General features: G+C 38.9%; 1 protein-coding gene across 1 annotated transcript; it reads right to left on the bottom strand.

Moving 5' to 3' along the window:
* Positions 1 to 1,094: 1,094 nt before the first annotated feature.
* On the bottom strand, positions 1,095 to 18,485 carry LOC139135373 (glutamyl aminopeptidase-like). The gene is made up of 17 exons (XM_070702736.1): positions 17,782 to 18,485; positions 13,676 to 13,946; positions 12,729 to 12,862; positions 11,917 to 12,071; positions 11,466 to 11,579; positions 11,053 to 11,193; positions 7,017 to 7,148; positions 6,254 to 6,426; positions 5,621 to 5,730; positions 5,321 to 5,454; positions 4,593 to 4,796; positions 4,193 to 4,278; positions 3,722 to 3,832; positions 3,257 to 3,418; positions 2,691 to 2,819; positions 2,172 to 2,244; positions 1,095 to 1,425 (listed from the first exon to the last, which is right to left on the bottom strand). Exons 3-17 carry the CDS (start codon positions 12,781 to 12,783, stop codon positions 1,264 to 1,266), a joined length of 1,941 nt encoding a protein of 646 aa, XP_070558837.1. The 5' UTR covers positions 12,784 to 12,862; positions 13,676 to 13,946; positions 17,782 to 18,485; the 3' UTR covers positions 1,095 to 1,263.
* Between the last annotated feature and the right edge of the window lie 592 nt (positions 18,486 to 19,077).

Consider the following 19,077-nt stretch of genomic DNA (forward strand, 5'->3'; position numbering starts at 1 on the left):
GGACAACAGTCGCTCTCGATGTGTTGGATACGGATCGGTTGTAAAGATAGGCGCATTCTTTTCCGTTCCGAAATCACTCTTCAGAATCGGGCGTGGACGAACACAGAGGCAGTTAATATCTTGGCGACAGTCTCTTATTAGAACAATACAGACAGATATTGTTGCGTTTTACGTATATTGGCCCAAAAGTGTGTGACTATGTGATTTTCGATACAGAAGCAGGTCACTTATCCGCGAACTAGGTCAGTTTTCGTGCTGTCCGATTGAATCGGGTCAACAATATGTTGAACACTATAAATACAATGGCGGGTACGATGCACAGGATTGAAAGCTGTATCAAAAAGTCTACCAGATTCTCAACTTGGACGGTACGGCAGAAATTAATATCAAGTAAATGAAAGAAGCCAATCACATCACTGGAAATGCCTGAATGCCATCACAAGCGCAAACTTCGCAGAACCACTACACTACCATTCCTTTTAAAACTCTTTCGTGTCAACACACTGCTCTGTTTTCTGTAGCTAGCATCGAACCAGACTATACCAAAACACATCCAGCTAGTCTTGGTCTAGACGAATCCGAACTTTGTATGTCTTTCCTAGCCTCTGAGAATTTTGATGAAACGAAATGAATTCAATCAACATTAAGAATACACTGCCTCACGTCTTTCTTCTAGTCCTTTAGAATATCGCGAAATGCTGACTGACTGATTTCATCCCCCTATGGTATTAGTGGACAAACTGTGTGGTCAAGTGATCAGAGATTGCGATATATACGAATTGCTTCAAAAATCAAATTTTCGATTTTCACAAAAATAAGCCGACGAAAACTTTATTTACTCCCCCAGCCTCAAAATGAGCCCCCACAAGTGGTAGACCAAAAAAGTACCGTAAAAGTTTGAGAGTTCAAATGTATGTCTCAGAGGCACATTCTATCTTCAAAGTTTCAACAAAATTACGCACTGAAGCATGGTGCATTGATATAAAGAAATCAACGTTCATTCGGAAATGACTTGCTTACTCATACCTGGCCAAACTATCAGCAAACTGTCCGATATATCAACAGAAGGTAACTCATCACAAAATTGTACGACATTAATTTCATCGAAATCTTTTATTCGTATTCCAATATTATCCATTCGCCAAAAACACAAAACTTACACTCAGTGCAAATAATGGAAAAACTCCTACACACATTATCTCTTTAAAAATTTGCTGATAAGACTCTGCATGAGGTTCCTCTCAGTTATGGTCATGAGTGATATTATTTGGTTGCCGTGGCGACGACCAGTTTTAGCCAGTCTTTGATTTCAGCGGCATTCCTATCCATCCACGCAATGTTGCTGTCAATCTTCTGAAGTGCGTCGTAGAAATTGTTGGCTGCAGTTCCCGGCATATCAAGGTATCTGCGCCCGAAGTCGTTCATCTAAAGATTGTAAGAGATTCGAATACAAATGTAAGCGAAGAAAAAAAGAGAAATAATGAAAAGAGTTTCTCGGTTATTAAACCGTCTGTATTTTGCATTTGGCTCAGCGAGCTTTCATAAAGACTGGATTATTCACACACGAGTTGTTTCCAAAGAGCTGTGGTTCGAATATTTGTCAAGTCAGGGTAGGGGCTCATTGTTTTGTCTGTACGCTGTGACTTCATCCACTCTCTCTGACATCCCTTTGTTGGCAACACGGCTCGTATTCTCTGTCTGACACTGAGGTGCTCTTCTTGGTCTCGCCGAACGAGGGGGTCACAGAGCAGGTCGGCCACTGCATATCGTCATTCATTTCGAAAGGACTGAATGGAGCAATGCCCAGCTTAACATTTAGGACACATACGGATAGAGGGATATGGTTGCATGGGGCCATGAAAGAATTAGACATCCGTGTGTAAGTTTTTTAGCAATTGTCATTCTCTTTAGTGGTTGTGCGAAGTTCTCAAGAAAGACTTGTGGCGGACCCCCCTTTCAAAGGTCGCAAAAACAATTATAACTAATTCTTTGTAATTTTGATTGCGCCTTGCTCACACATCCTGAAAAGACACACCGTTTATTTTTCTGTGACGTTTGACAGAAATGTGACATGTAAATATTATGTCATTGAAAATTAATGTGGGTCTACCATATTCCGTTTCATGTCATTTTAATCTCACTTTTAGTCATTACTATAACGTTGTGCTCACCTCTGCTCTATCCTTGGCTGTGTTCATCGTGTTTGCAAAACTCCACACCGTGTCGTACGCACTGTCGCCAAATCTGCAATCGATCAATTTGAGAGAATTAAATTTCAGAATCTTACTCGACCAGTCGAGTTAGACTGTTGTATTCACTTTGCTTCCAAGAATCGACCTCAGGATTTTAGCGTTTCGAGTCCAATATATTAATGAAAGTTAATGTTTCGCAGCTACTTTTTCGAAAACAAACGAACATGAGTTTTACTGTGGAGACAAATATGAGGTGACCGTTCAATCTCATTGATGTCTCAGCCGCGATGCTCATGGTCACAAAGCGTGCTTACTTTAATAAAAAAACATAAAATAAGATCATATTGTTTCATATCCCAGAAAACGACTTAAATGTAACATTGAAAAAATCCAATGAAATCTTAACACAGCAGAATTTCACACTATTCTCGTACACGGCACTGCGGTAATTTTTCGTCAGGAATCGATGTTGTTCGGGAATTAGACAATTAGCCCTACCTGGCATGGAGAGAGTCAAAGTTTTCGTTCACAAAGTTCCAGGCCAGATTGAAGCCTAAACCCGAAGCATCTCTGACGTATCCGATGATAGTTCTCGCTTCACTCGTTTCTAAGTAGTGTTCCATGTACCTATGGGGAAAATGTTGTCGGGAATGTCGTCAGGTATCCCAAATGCCAAAATTCAACAGAGAAGCGCCAATCTTCAATGTAGTGAATGCTATGATATTATAGTCAGGGGCATACCGTCAGATCTTGGACGCGGATGGTAAAAACATGATGAAGAAAATATCAGTCAAGCAAGAAGTACAAAAAACACATCACATTCCTGTGCGAGAACGAAATGTTCAAACGAAGGTCAGCCAGGAAAGTGAAGACAATTTTAGATAGAAAGGAACGAATCCACGTGCATAATTCGAAAAAAAAAACCCTGTGTCACATATTTGAAAACTAGAAAAACACATGCCGTCATCAAAGCTATACCAACCTTATGTCCGTTAGTCTGTCCTTTGATACGTTTAGTGTGAGTGAAAGAAAGTTAAAATTTAGATTTTTGCTTTGACACGTACCCTTGTAGCGTGTAGGAGTTCCTGCTGCAAGCCATAGCTCGCTGTAGGTCAGTCTTTTCAGCAGAGTTGGTCAGATGCTGATCAAACGCAAAGTCCCATTCTCTGTCGCCACCACTGCGAATAGCTGTGCAGTAAACGACGGTTTTGGTGTCGTCCCTGATTCTGAAAATGTAGTGATGATGAGCGAGAAATGAAATTTTGTTTCAGACACTGAACAATATCAGTGTCATCAAATGAGGCCAGGAAAGTATTCCTGATTGGTAATGCGGTGGTCTGTGTACGACTGTGATAGCATCGTGGTCTATGCGGTAGATTTATTCCTGGCGTGGTGTTAGCTTTTTGACCAACAACTATGCCTTAATTTTTAATATTACTATTCCTCGGTAGTCCACTTGATACACCTGGGGCAAACTCCTCATCAATCTGCACCGATTCCAGGCATTTGATGGTTTGACAAAGACTTACTGTGATTGGTTAGCCCTTGCAATCCACGACGCGTACTGCTCGGTCGCATTGCCGACGCAACTTGGGTTGCCGTAAGTACATGCCAGCTGAACGGCCAACACTCTGTTGTGACTGAAAACAACGGATGTTAAGAAGAAAAAAATCAAATAATAATAATAATCAATAGTAAACGCCAAAACAAGTGGCACTCTGCCCCTCGAAAATGGATTTGAAATAGATAACAACGCTTGTAATGAAAGTTCAAGTATACCATAGACCCTTTAGGGGCTATGAGTATACTGAGTACACTTGTGTACATCGTTCTTCAAATGACTGTAGTACCACATGTACCACCTTTAGATCTCTGATAAAATGCACTATGTTTACCAATTTAGGGACGGAAATATTGCAAGAATGTATTTTAGACAAAGACGTATATTGTGTAGTAGCGGTGACTTTCCTTGTCACTGGCTGACAGTCAAGAAAACTCACTAATCGATATGTCCATCTTCTTTTGCTTTCTTGAATTCCCAGCCGAGTTCGTTGTATATCGGTTCATTTAAATGACGTATGTACATCTGTCGACAGAACACAGAAGACGAAGCACATAGCAACGACATCGATGACCTTGAAAGAATGTTAGATCGTTTTCTATGGGTAAGGACGTTGTGTAGTGGTGATTAATGAAAACAAAAAACACGAATCAGCTGTGGTGCGCATTTGTATCCGAAATATCATTTCTGAGCTGAGAGTCTCACAAAAAGAGGCGGGCAAATTGTCAGTAACACTTAGTTACCATTTTTAACAGATGGTCATCAATGTACCAGTGTTTGTCATAATTAGCAAACGTCTCGCAGATGAGTTACAGAACCAGGGAATGAGATCACCTTACCTCTAAATGGCCGTAAGTCGATGATCTCCATAGCATAGTCACCGTGTGTCTCAAATTGTCACTCATTGTCAGCCATGGGTTGTAATCCCTTTCTTTCGTCAAGTACTCGATGATTTTCAGTGACATTATCTGATCCAACATCTGGGCTTTGCCGAGAGTGAAGGCGTCGCTGATCAAAGCGCCGCGGTTTCGGATCGGAAATACCTGAAATAAAACGACATGTCATCATTACAATGGTCTTACGCCACCGATCCAATCGGCAAAAGTGAATGCAAACTCCTGAACTGTTATAAGGGAGTTTAGGACACAATAGAATAATAGAATGTTTATATATATATATATATATATATATATATATATATATATATATATATATATATATATATATATATATATATATATATATATATATATATATATATATATATGTATATGCGCGTGTGCTAGGGCGACTACCACAATAAGTTGTCTGGCGTGTGCGTGCTTTTCTATGTGTTCCCTGAAGTGGAACACTTCGATGTTTCTGTAACTTGTCGATTTCGAGTTTCTCTGTTGCATAGCACTTAAACCTGTAGATAGAATCTGCAATCCCTGACAGCACTTTCTAGTGAATAGACCCCTTTCAAGCAAACGCGAACGGACAAAATGTCAGATTACGAACACCTACTCCGGATAACCATGAGAATGAATTTGTTTCTTCATGAACCGAAAACAAAAGGCTCGTGTACCTTGTGGTCGTTCTTCAGTTGCATCGCGAGGTTTTCCCAGTTTTCGTTTTCATAGTTGACTCTGTAGTACATATTCTGATCGATGTTAACGATGAACCAATGATCGGAGTCATCCGTTGTTATGGTGAAATCAGCTGTGACAGAGAACAGAAATGCACCAATGCAGTCAGACCGCGTGTTTTCAGGTTTATAAGTATGACCAAATATCGACAATGTTAAAACAGCATCTGATGTCGCATATGAAGCTTTTATGAGACCTAGAGAACGTGATTGAACATGAAGAAGAGAAAGAAATATCACCTGGACCCCGTTCCATCCATTCTGAATTACAATGAGTGTTCTGTTCACATTCACTGGTAAATTCTTGCTCATTTTGGTCCGTCCATGTCAGCGGTACATACCACACGTACCTGAAACACAACGGAAGTGGGATGTCACCCCTACTAAATTGTTTGCAATAAATTTACACTCGTCATACACTCCGCCTGTCTTTTAGCATACCTACTTCAAATATCACAAGAAATACTTCATTAACAGCAAGCATTTCCCAAAAACAGACGTGAAAACCTGGCAATTTACTTTGCCAAGTTACAAATATGTTTCAATCCCTTAACATGGACAAAACAGCGGAGCTCACTATGTAGTGAAAAGACGTCCTTCGGATCTCGCCACCAAATGTTTAAGGCCTGTATATATCACCCAATATGCAATAATCAGCAGCAACCCGATGATTATTAACACAACAACCTAGGTGCAGTATTAATATTTTTAATCAGTACGTATAGCCTTTAAGAAATTCAATACTAGTACCTGCCTGAAGAACTTGTTTTCAACTTCCCACAAAACAGACTGAAACACATTTATTGGTGTGAATAGTTAACATGCACTTGTTTCATGGACCTTGGCACTTGTTTTACATGATGAAATACTTACCCAAGGTCTTCGTGCCTATCACTTGGTTCATCATAAGGGTTTTGTAAGAAACGCTGCTGCTCGGCGTGGACGTTGTTACCGTTTCTGGTGACAGTGACAACCGGATAGCCAGCTTGCCGAGTCCAAGTGTCCATCACCTTTTTAACATCAGTCTCTTTGTGATTTGAGTCAGCCTTGGCATTGGTAAAAACAATTTTAAAGAGGAAACAGGAGAAAATAGAAGTATTAATTGGAATACAGGCCTATAGCTGATATTCCAATTACACTCGACAAACACAACTATCATGATACGACCGAGTTGTTGCACTTATCCAACGATGAAACCGTCTTCAACTCATTGTTTCTGACTGACGCATTTTTTTGTGGAGTGCAAACAAACCGTCATCTTAGAGTATATGGCAGTCATTTTCCGTGAACCTTACTTGACGGCGACGACTCAACCCTTCAGGATGGCATGATCCGGACCAAGGGATGCACTTTTCTTGATGATTCATGAATGAAGTGTACTAGCTGTCAGCATCCAACTTAAAAAGCTGTACATAGTCACTCACTTTGATAAGGAACTGTGCTTGTATGATTCACGTGTGTGCGTGTTTTTTTATCTCCTACGTACGAATTGTTCTCCAAAATTGTACGCTATGAATTCTGAAAGTACGTGAGAGTCAACAAAACACTGCCAGCTGCTCTAATGGCTCATCCTAAAGGAAACAACGAGGAACGGTAGCGTGAAGAAAACCAACTCAAAGACTTGTCTTTAACCCACCTTTGTGAGAGCACGGAAGAGGTCGTCTGAGAAGGCTGGAGCAAACTCATTGTCTTGCAGGTATATCTTCAATCCATTGATGAACGTCTCGTTTCCTAAAAAACTCGACATCATCATATTCAGACAGGCTCCCTGTTGGTATATGTCAATCAATGAGTGAAATACATATACACATACATAGATACATACCTACACATAGATACGTACATACTACATACATCCATACACATACACACAGACACAGACACAGACACAGACACACGAATAGACAGACAGATAGATAGATAGATAGATAGATAGATAGATAGATAGATAGATAGATAGATAGATAGATACACTGTAAAAATAGCGGACGCTAGACGCGTCTTTACGCGTTCAAAATGTACATGTCGGTGTTCAAATTTGAACGGCTAGTGTTCATATTGTTAACACTAGTGTTCATAATATTAACAATGATGTTCTAAACCTGAACACTATGTGTTAACAACGATCTCCTTCAAGTGTTCAAAAACTCAGCATCACAGATATTTTACAATACTGTGAAACAATTAACAGTCTTTTGTGTTTTTTACTTTACAATGGCTATATTAAATTTACTATTGCTTCACTGTCCGGTAAACGTACACGGATTTTGGTGTAACGAATTTCACACTAAGTGAAAAATATTTCCGGCCTACAATTGCTGAATGCGTGTTTTTTCTAAAAAGGAAGTATACAAAATAATTTTACACGTTTATTACGGGTTGAAAGTTTAAAAATTAGAAAAGAAAATCAGAAAACCACCATGAACGTTTTAATTTTAACATCGGCGTGCAAGAGGCGTTCTACTTCTAAACACTTGGTGTTCAAGTTTGGTGTCTTTTCCTATCCCATGATGCATCAAAACGGAAGTTGCGACATTTTTCTTGTAAGCGCACCCTGAAGTCGTGATCGTGCGGAAGCAAGACCAGAAAGGGTAAGTTTCCTCTCCAAAATAGTAAAAGGTGTTAGATTTTTGAAGCATCTATATTATCGTCCTTTGAAATTAATTGTATTGTACCTTGGAATAGCTTAACTATGAAGAAACCTTTAATTCTGTCAGTAGCTGCTATACCAACAACTAGCTGTGACTACGCAGTGGTACTTTTGGCCATAGCCTATCGATCGATCTCACTCGGGTCAAGGTCATCGAAACACAACTGTAGCGATAACCCTTGACCTGAGCGCGATCGATACGCCTTGCATAGTACCGCTGCGTAATCACAGCTAACACATGTCTTTTAGTAAACGCAATAGCATGTAAAACATCAGTTAAACATCGTGGAGTATACAATGTATTGTTTCAGCATATGAGAGTTTAGCTTTTTTATTTTAATCAGTTGATGACAATTAGAAGCAGCAAATATTTTGTAACAGTATTGAAGAGAGGCACTGTATATGAAAGTCTCCCCTTTTCCTTAACCTAATCAGCCCCTTGTCTTTCATTTAAAGTTTCATCTCGCCATATTACCTATTGTTGCATTTTTTTCAGGATGTAAAAAGTTGGATTTAACTGAAAATCGAAGAGTTGTTATAGAAGCTGGTGGTACAGATAACGAAGAAGATGAGTCTACAGGTAGCTGTCTGGAAACAAGCTTGAGAACCTCAGTTCATCTCTATTGTAGATTTAAACTTCCAAGGGTCAGTAACTGAATTTTGATAAATTTCTGTATTTTGTTCTGAATTAATCTAAGCTTTGGTAGCATGCTATGATCAACTAAATGTTGCCGGAGAATAAGCTTTCACAGACGTGTAGTCTCCCTTATTTAAATTAAAGCTGAAAGCGACAGACCATTCAGCAGAGTAAAAATGTCCACTCTGAATTACTGATTTTTCTGAAATTTTCACTCTGAATTTTCTGTCACTTTCTGCTTCAATTTTTCATCCCCCTTGCATCTGATGAAGGAGACTCCACGTCTTTGAAAGCTTATGCCCTTGTAATATTTAGTTGATCACAGCCTGCTACCAAACCGTAGATTATTTTGTATTGTACCTCAACACGTCTCTTGTACTTAGCAACTGGTTTTTAGCTTTGCTGTCAGCTAAATAGGTGGATGTGTAGCATTGTCCTCAAATTTGTACATCCAAAGGTTTTTCTTCAAAACAGCCTGTACGAATCCTTTAATATTTGGATAACAGGTCCCAAGGGATTACCCTAATCAGATATGCTCAAATTTTGATGAAATATGCAAATTTATATTTTTGAGGTTAATTTTGCTATTTTTTGGCAAAAATCTTCTTCTCTTTTACTGCCGTCTTCAATATTTGCTAAACATGTCCCTAAAAATGACCTTAGTCAAATTTGTGCTAGTTGTGATGAAATATTCAAATTTTTATATTTCATGGCAATTTTTGTCATTTTTGGTAAAAAATCTTTAAAAAATCTTTTTCAAAACTGCTAATCGAACAGCTTTGATATTTAGGACATAGATCGCTACTGATAGTCTTTTCAGATTGTTCAAATTATGCAGAAATTTGCAACTTTGTATTTTTAGGACATTAAAGACATTTTTTCAGACATTTTTAAGACATTAGGGATTACCAGAATGTGATATATTCAAGTTATGATGAAATGTACATTTTTTCATTTTAAGGGTGATTTTTACCATTTTTGGTAAAAAAAATTGTATAAAAATTAATAGCAGGGTACACCAGAATTTGAAAGGTCTTTACAAATATGTTTTAAATTTCTGAGAAGTATATTTTTGAAATGTCACCCATTTATTTCAGTGTTTATTTAAATATATTACAAACAAACAAATCTTTTTGTTTATGAAGGACTTTGTTGGACAAGGAAATAGGTTTTACTCTGCCAAGGACCCAATTTCCCCACTTTCTGCATGTTGTGCCTTACTGTGACACTTTGACAACTTGACATGTTGTGTTTACTTTAGTGTGGACAACTATTTACCATGTGCATCAGAGAAGCCTTGACTAACTTCGTTTTTCTTCAAAATTTACAATTGTCTATACAAGAGGAAATGTCTTTAAGAAACCATCTTACAAAAATGGAGTATGCATTTCATACATATACGTCTTGTCAACACAATAAGTATGCCAAATTTTGAGCTTTTTCAGATGATTTTTGTACATTTTAAACAAGTATGGACATGAAACGTTATCCACAATATGGTGATTTTTATTGCTTATGTTTTTGATAGGAAGGTGTTAACACTGTTGGTTTTTTCCTCTGACAAACTTTACATACAAAGTTGCAATGTTTATTTGCCCATTTTACAGTAAATTATCGTATTTTACTCTATAAATGTTTCGTGTATTTTAAGAATAAAATAATTTTACTGGATATCAATGGTCTGTAATGTTATTTCAAGGCTTGAACACCCCCATGAACGCCCAAAATTAAAGGTGTTCAACAAGCGCGCATCATGTGTTCTGGCCTTTAACACACTTATCGTTGAACGGCGTCCATGCGTTCAAAAAGTGTTACAGCCCTTTGAACGCGTAAAAGCGTTCAATTTTTTGAACACATTTCCTGTGCAACGTGTGTTCAGATATGGAACACCATGGTGTTCAATATAATGTCTGATGAACACGTAGCGTTCAAAATCTGCACACGTGTGTTCAAGAATTGAACGTTGGTTGAACACGTAGTGTTAAATTTCTGAACGTCTGGAGGCGTTCAAAAAGTGTTACAAAAAGGCGTTTAATTGGTGTTCTATCCTTGAACACTTAACTTTACAGTGTAGATAGATAGATAGATAGATAGATAGATAGATAGATAGATAGATAGATAGATAGATAGACAGCGAGATATACGCTGTGGCGCAACAGAGAGGACTTTGCCTCTAGTGGTGGGTATACTTCTTTTCAAGCATTGTCGACCATTCTAAAGTTTCCGATATGGTTTCCTTATACGAAGCTGATTGGGTCCATTATTTTTGCCAACGAACGTTTAACTTGAAGGCAATGCAAAATACTGAGTACTTCTGGAACCTGACTAAAATATACACGATTGGCGGAAATAATGTGAATACAGATTAAGCATTCGTTGGTTTACCTTTTCGTAAGACATTCTATCAAAGGTGCTGCTTATCTCGTTGTTCCAGCCAACGTCCATGACAACCGGGCGCGATGATGTTGATATGGAATCCGCGTCAAGTGCTCTGAAAGTAGCGTCCCTGGGATAAAACTGTTCGTACTGCAATGAAAAATAAAATGAATTCCTGAATATCATAGGTTTTAAGGTCAAAACAGTTCCATGACATGACCAAGCTATGAAAATGACAGATCAGCATGACATAGGGCGACGATTGCCCCCACATTACCGGACTTAAAAACAGGGATTTGCCGATTACAGTTGGCAGTGAATCTCATCGTATTGTACAGCCAGAATGGGAAGAGAGGATCTGCCGCTGAGGGCGCTCCTTCCACTCCTCCACATGGAGTGTCGATAAGTATGCCAGTTCTTACCATATTCCATTCCGGATGGATATCGTGAACTCCGGCGTCTTCTAGATACCTGGCAAAACCCTCGTTCAACCAGAGATCCGACCACCATGCACACGTGACAAGATTACCAAACCACTGAGAATACGAAAGAGAACACAATTATGGTATACTTATACACCGCACATGGAGTAGAACCAAGTCTTCTCCGTGGTGGAGTCACCAAGATGGTAGTTTCGTGTCAGCGCCGCCCCTATGTCGTTGGAATAGCTTTATAGAGATATGCTGTTCGGTACACTAGAGTCAAAAGTTATCGAAGTGCCTTTCTTTACAAAGCTATTCTAACAGCAAAGAGAAACTGACTTTTTAATATAGAACGTACTGATACCACGCATTACGTGCAAACGTGTACGAGATTGCACACATGACTGTTACAATCTCTTCCATAATCTCCCCTATACCAACATGCCCTTACCTGGTGAACTATTTCATGACCTATGATCCTTGCGATTCTCTGCTGTTTCGATGCAAAATCAACGTCCTCATCAAACAGCATTCGTTCTTCCCTGTACAGAATCAGTCCCCAGTTTTCCATGGCACCCGAACCGAATTGTGGGATAGCAGCCATATCTGCGAAGAATAGCAGTTGTGTTTTCACGCGATAATGACGTTGGATTGATGACTTTGAAATTAAACTTGCCAGCAACGCACTTTCTCTTAGACAAACTTAACCGACTAGAAATTGTACACTTTTAACCCTTCATATTTACGGACCATCATTCCATTAATGTCGTAAACATGAAGCGTATCAGTAGATTATAATATTTAGTTTTCATGGTACACGGCTACGCAAAATATCTGTCAGTCGTTCAACACTTTTCTTTCAATATTGTCACCCTTAAAAAGTAGTAAAAAATGTTAAATTTACGCATTAAGATTTCTATGGGTATAAAATGGGACAAACAGATGTATTTTCTCGATATTCATCAAATTCGAAGACTGAGTTTCACTACTGTAGAATACGGTCAGTGACTGCAAGCGGCACTCACACCAGTGCATTCGTGCAATCCTTTGTCCAGTTGTATTATTATAGTGCAGTCCGCATAACCATGTCATTATTACATCAGTTGTGTCCACAGTATGTTGAGTATTTGTAGCTCTAATGGTCAATGGATTCGACGTTTCGAACATCGTAAAATTATAATAAAATTGATTTAAACGGCCAGTAATTTGTTGTAGTAGAATGGTGTCCGGTATTGTTTTCAGTAAAGACTTGTGAAGACTCACCCATTTTCTGCAATTGGCCATCCAGGCCGTATGGAATGCCAGTAAAGCTCTCCATAGTAATCGAGCATGGTTGATCCCACCATCAACGAATAGTCTAGTGTATATTTCAAGTCTGGACGAGCCCAGACGCGAAACTGTAAGCAATGGGAATAAAACGCTGTTTTATGAGCACGAACGAAGAAACTTATACGAATTTAGGCCATTGGTGGGTAGAAAGTAGAATATCCCGGCTCTATGTTAATTTAGAATAAATGAACGGAGAAAAAGGCGAGAGAAATGGACAAATTTACCTTGTTTGTAGCCATGTCTGTTATCGTAAGTGTTTGCACGAAAAGAAGGTGTTAGTGTTTTATTCCTCAAAATTCTCCAGATGTAATCATATAAAGATAATTTATCTTGAAGTTGTCTTGTGCTGTTTGTGGTTGTTAATAGTGTTCTTCTTACTTCATATTTTCAGTATGAAAGTTTTATGTAGGGAATTCTTGGTGAAGTGATTATCCACATTCAGAAGGAGAGATAATTCTTCAAACTCATTTTAGATTTGAAAAAGGACATTCATGATCAATAAACACAGTCTGTGGATACCTACATCTGCTTGAGTTTTGTTTGGGGTCAAAATAATGAACTTTCCCTGCTTGTGAAATAAGCCATGAAAGTAAGTCTAATCGGCTAAGGAAACTAAAAGTACGGATGATGGTTGAGGGGCCAGCTCACTTTCGGCAGCTTTTGCCAGTGCCGCAGTGGGTGTGCGTGTAGGGGTGGCATGAATTCTCGGCCGTAACCAGCTACATTTCACAAAATGATTTTAAATTAGAGTAACTTTGTCCGAGCAGGGGCGCATGCTTCTGGAATGACTTTAAAGAGTGTAAAGGCTGACGAAGAACAGATTGAGAATGGAGTACGTGCAATCCCTGGAAAAATGCAGTTGCAAGCAAATGGAATCTTACCAGTATACCCTCCTTTGTGTACTCTTCTTTGTGAACGAACTCAGAAACTACAATTGCATTCAAATATGTCGTCATCTTCACAGACTTTGCAAAGGTCGTGGTCACCCAGTCTTTGTCGGTTTCATTTCCGATGACATGCATATTGGACAGGGCATGACGCCTTTTCCGGTGCTTTATGGTCATGTTGAAGGTCGCCTTGAGGTTTGGTTCGTCGAAGCAGGGGAACACACGTCTGGCGTACGTGCTTTCCAACTGTGTCGCGGCATAGTACCTGGAACAAATTTTCCGAAGAGTATACTCTCATCAGTCTTACGCTTTGCTCAGTTAGTTTTTGCCGAATCATCGCAGTAAAATTAATTGATCAAATGAAGAAAAGAAAGAAAACGAAGAAGGAAGTAATGTTTTACGGATCATCTACAACGTAAAAACTCGCTTTCCTTTTTAATCAAACCGTAACGATGAATGACTCAGCAAAAATAAATGAGTGAAAACCAACGTAGATGAAAGTGGTATTGCAACAAAAAAATAACGAAAATTATTTTGGATAAAATTGCTTATTCCATGAGCAATTTTTTGTCCTGGATAGACCAGTCCATTGGACACATTTAACACGCTGACAGATAAAGATGAAATAGACATCGGTCAACAGACCGTCAAACTAAGCTTTGTAAATTTGACTCATTGTCGAATTCATCGAAGTTGTTGGTAGGATGTGTTGGCTGGAATTTATTTATCCTTACATCTTTTGCAGCTTGCTATATTTACTCAAGTTTTCAACCTCAATGCTCCTTCGAAAAACAAAAACTTCAGGCGCAATGTTTTTTATAGACGCGGTACACCACACTCTACGTTCTCATATCCATTTGTTAACTATACAAGTTGTTCAGAACTCTTAAGGTTCCAAGACAAGAAATTGACCTTTTTAAGCTAACAATTCTCTAGTGATTAATAAGCTCAAAACCCCCGTAAATTATATATTTTCGGATGCCTAGATATAGGGGAACATTTTAGTTACCATAGTGTCACCATTGTTGGCATAACTATCATGTGACAAGTAATTTGAATAACCTTTCAAAAATCGGTTTTCCCTATGTTTTGTTTCAATGCTTTGAAATATAACGCTGAAATTTTGTGAGTGCAAGCTGTAATAGCGATCTTTCAAAGTTTGTCTTAGAATTTTTTTAAACCCTCTAGAACAATTTGTATGCCAGAAAAACTTCCAGAGCGGTTAATTTAATGCCAGTCGATTTCTTTAAATTGTGCTTCAAAAAAAACTAAGCAAGATATAAAAAATCTGAGACACCCTTTGGAAGAGCATTGTGACAGCTTGCATTCCAGAAAGTTTGAGTCAGATATTTGGAAGAATTGAGACAAAACATAGGGAAAACCGATTTTTGAAAGGTTATGCAAATTACCTGTCACGTGATAGTTATGTAAACAATGGTGACACTGTTGTTACCAAAATGTTTCCCTATATCTAGGCTTTTGGAAAATATATAATTTACGGGGGTTCTGAGCTTTTAACCACTAGAGAATTATTAGCTTAAAAAGGCCAATTTCTTGCCTTGGAACCTTAAACCTAACCATTGATTCTCCTTGCTCACTTTTACGAAGCATCGCGTATTGTGATGAAAAATTGAACTAACAGTCGATGTCGATTTATTTGACTCTTTTAGGTGCTAACACGACACTTCAGGCGCGAAAGGTCGCACAGACTTACAGTTGACAATATATAAATCAGTCAATAGAGATGGGAGTCTTGCTTCTAACTTTAAGGTTCCAAGGCAAGAAATTGACCTTTTTAAGCTAACAATTCTCTAGTGGTTAATAAGCTCAGAATCCCCGTAAATTATATATTTTCGGAAATCCTAGATATAGGGGAACATTTCGGTTCCATAGTGTCACCATTCTTTACATAACTATCACATGACAGGTAATTTGCATAACCTTTCAAAAATCTATTTTCCCTATGTTTTGTTTTAACGCTTTGGGATATGTGGCTGAAATTTGTGTGAGTGCAAGCTGTCCTTATAATCTTCAAAGTGTGTCTCATAATTTTTTTAAATCATCTTAAACAATTTTTATGCCAGAAAAACTTCCAGGGCGGTGAATTTAATCCTAGTTGATTTCTTTAAAATTGTGCTTAAAAAAAAACTAAGCAAGATATAAAAAATCTGAGACACTCTTTGAAAGAGCGTTGTGACAGTTTGCATTCCAGCAAGTTTGAATCAGATATTTTGAAGTATTGAGACAAAACATAGGGAAAACCGATTTTTGAAAGGTTATGCAAATTACCTGTCATGTGATAGTTATGTAAACAATGGTGACACTGTGGTTACCAAAATGTTACCCTATGTCGATTCTTTCAGAAAATGTATAATGTATGGGGGTTCTGAGCTTATTAACCATCAGAGATTGTTAGATTAAAGAGGTCAATTTCTTGTCTTGGAACCTTAACGCAACTATTGACTTGCTGTAGAAATAATATCGAACTTGATATAATTGGCATTACTTTTATTTCACTATTTTTTTCCTTGAAGCCTGTTCAAGAGAATTCATATTCGCGTGTTTGAAAGAATACATTTTGTACTGCGTTATCAGGAATTTTGAAAAATGACCTCAGGGGGCGTCCACTTATACACATACGACTATACGTGGGGGCTGCGATTGCAGGAGACGTGATAACGGTCAACTGAAACACCGTACATGTACAAACGAATACATGAGGCGAGGACTGAAAAATTGAAAGGACTGTACTTAAAATATTTGAGATTGCCGAAGGTGTGTTTGTACAACGGTATGGTGAGTCAGATATGCAATTAAATGTTCGACGAAGGGGAGACGGATGAATATGACATAAGTAATGCACATTGTTACATATGCATGATATATTTCTCTTAAATGCCGATGTCGGATAGAATCAAAATCCTTCAGTACAGGCAAACTTTGGTTCAAAGTTAGAAGTCGAGACCATACTGTAATCAGAATGCAAATACATAAATCAGTATCTTTGCTCATTTTCGTAATCGATTAGATAGCGATTTATCCCCACTCTTGCGTAATATTACGAAATTTGTAGCTTGGAGTTACATCAGTCGACTAACAAGCATTACTATAGTGTGACTACGGACAACGTCCGAGGTTAGACGCGGTACTGCTCCGAAACAGAAGTTCCTTTCATCCTACAAGCAATATTTCTCCCACCAACACTATACTTTTGGTATTCTGTGCTTACGGTTCATGTCAGAGCATGCAAGTGTTTTTAATGCAAAAACTAGCTAAGTTTTCGATAAAGGACTGATACAGTCCATTTATCTACTGCTTACAGAAAACTTGTGGGATAGTGCACAGTTGGTGAACTGCGAACACGGCAAACTGTAAACATGCATGTCAACGTGAAACGCGACCTTGCTCATTTCATTACTGCCGCTTACATTACCTTTTTAGGTCTTACTGAACCAAACTCAGTTTTCTCTTTATAAAAACATGTTTGAGTGGATATAACTAAAATTTATGTGCCTGTTAGTGTTTAAAATGCATGACTGACTGGCAATGTACATAATCGGTCCCTGCTATCATCGCTGCTTTCGAACAGGCGTCAGAAGGACCGCAATATCATTAAATGCTCCCAACTAAATCAAATGTATTGACAATTTCAGGCAAGTATACTGCATTTCATAGACCTGCCAACTGAATAAATGGGGCGGCCTTTTAATCATGACAAGTTTTGGACACTCGTGACTCCTGTTTGAATTCCTCGGTCTCCAAAGTTTTAAACAAACGAAATGGTTTGATTTATGTATAACTTGAAAAAAGTTAATTATGCATCACGTTTCAGTAGCAAGGAAATATAAATCAAGTCAAAACTGGGCATTTTCTGTCACTAGGCTGATAAACTGCACAGTTTATTTGCCTCGTATATGTAACTTTATCCTATTTTGAACGCTAATTTTTCATGAAGTAAACATTGAACAGCAGAGAGTGTTTTCTTGGGCGGAGGTGATGAATAGTGACCAATTCGTGTTAATATTTACCAGGTTTTATAGCATCGCCATTTTGTGCCATAAATTTTATGTCTCAGATTGTGAATCAACTGAAAACCTCACCTCGTTTCGCCGTCCTGCTCATAGTTTCCCAGGTAGAGACCGACTGTGCGGTCTTGCTGAAGTGTTCCCTCATAGTTCAGGGTTATCACATAGGTTTCGCCGGCTATCAAATCCTCGCCGGTCTCTATGATGTAGAAGTCGTATTTTTCCTCTGTTTTCTTGCTAGAAATACTGACGTCACTGCCGTCACTCTTTCTGGTGATTTTAACACTGTCATCGTCCACTGTGATGGTGTAAATGTGTAACTTTATGACCCTGGTCGCTTTCTCACACTCCAACTCGAATTCCAGCTCTCCGTCGAATAAAAACCGCTTGTCGCCATCTTCTTCGTCGAAGTAGGGGGTTATTTTGACTGCGTAATTGATCGGCGTTAAGGTGTCCGGTATGCGCCCTTCGAATTGTTCGTAATCGTCTTCCTCCTCTACCGGTCTTGGCAGGCCTTCGTAGGGGTCTGGTGTTGATTCAATGGGCTGAGTTTGCTCACACTGCGGAACGGCGAAGTAAGTGACCGTTGCTGTCCCTGCAACCAGCAGAGCGACAACAACGAATATTGCTACACCGACCGCCTTTGAGATGTAACAGCCGTTTTTCTCCGGTTTTTCTACCAGGACATTCATAGATTCGTGCTTACGGTGGGAATCCATGGCGGCGAATAAATCCCGATATCACTGTTGTTATTTGCTGTCGCTTTTGATAAGGAGAGTGGGTTGTAACTTTGCGCCGCCCAGAAGATTTACAACCATTTTCAGTAATAGAGCGCGAAGCCACTGCAGTGAACTGCAATAAAACTGCTTACACTAATCAGTTTCAGCTGTAGCCGTGGCCCCTTTGGTGTGTGAACAAAGGCAAAACTAGCTATGTCTGAGGCTCGGGTTGTAAATGAGAGTTTACGATTGGCACCCTGTGTTCAAGATTAAGATACAATGTAACATTACCATGCACTGGCCAATGTACAAATCTTTTTTATTTCAACTTCCCCAGACAAACTGTCTGCATGGGACATACAATGTTGTCGACTTTGCCAGCTGGCTACAGCTGAAACTAACTAGTGTGAGCATTTTTATTGCAGTTCACTGCAGTGGCTTCGCGCTCTATTACTGAAAATGGTTGTAGTGTGATTCAGGGTCAATAATATACCACACGACGATAGGTACGCCTTTCGCGCCTGACGGTCGAAGTTTTGGTATCTTCCATTTGACAAACTAATAATCCTGGTCTTTGTCTGTCTATCTGTCTGTCTGTCTGTCCGTCTGTCTGTCTGTCTGTCTGTCTGTCTGTCTGTCTGTCTCTGTCTGT

This window comes from Ptychodera flava, chromosome 6, assembly GCF_041260155.1.
Source record: "Ptychodera flava strain L36383 chromosome 6, AS_Pfla_20210202, whole genome shotgun sequence".
In the NCBI taxonomy this organism is placed as follows: Eukaryota; Metazoa; Hemichordata; class Enteropneusta; family Ptychoderidae; genus Ptychodera; species Ptychodera flava.

What these genes read in the sequence shown, in the direction of transcription:
- LOC139135373 (XM_070702736.1), bottom strand. Translation starts at nt 12,783, where the DNA reads ATGGAGAGCTTTACTGGCATTCCATACGGCCTGGATGGCCAATTGCAG. An exon ending in TCCATCCGGAATGGAATATG is followed by an intron (nt 11,194 to 11,465) that starts GTAAGAACTGGC and finishes TTTTCATTGCAG; the next exon opens with TACGAACAGTTTTATCCCAG. An exon ending in TTTGACTCTCTCCATGCCAG is followed by an intron (nt 2,245 to 2,690) that starts GTAGGGCTAATT and finishes GATCGATTGCAG; the next exon opens with ATTTGGCGACAGTGCGTACG.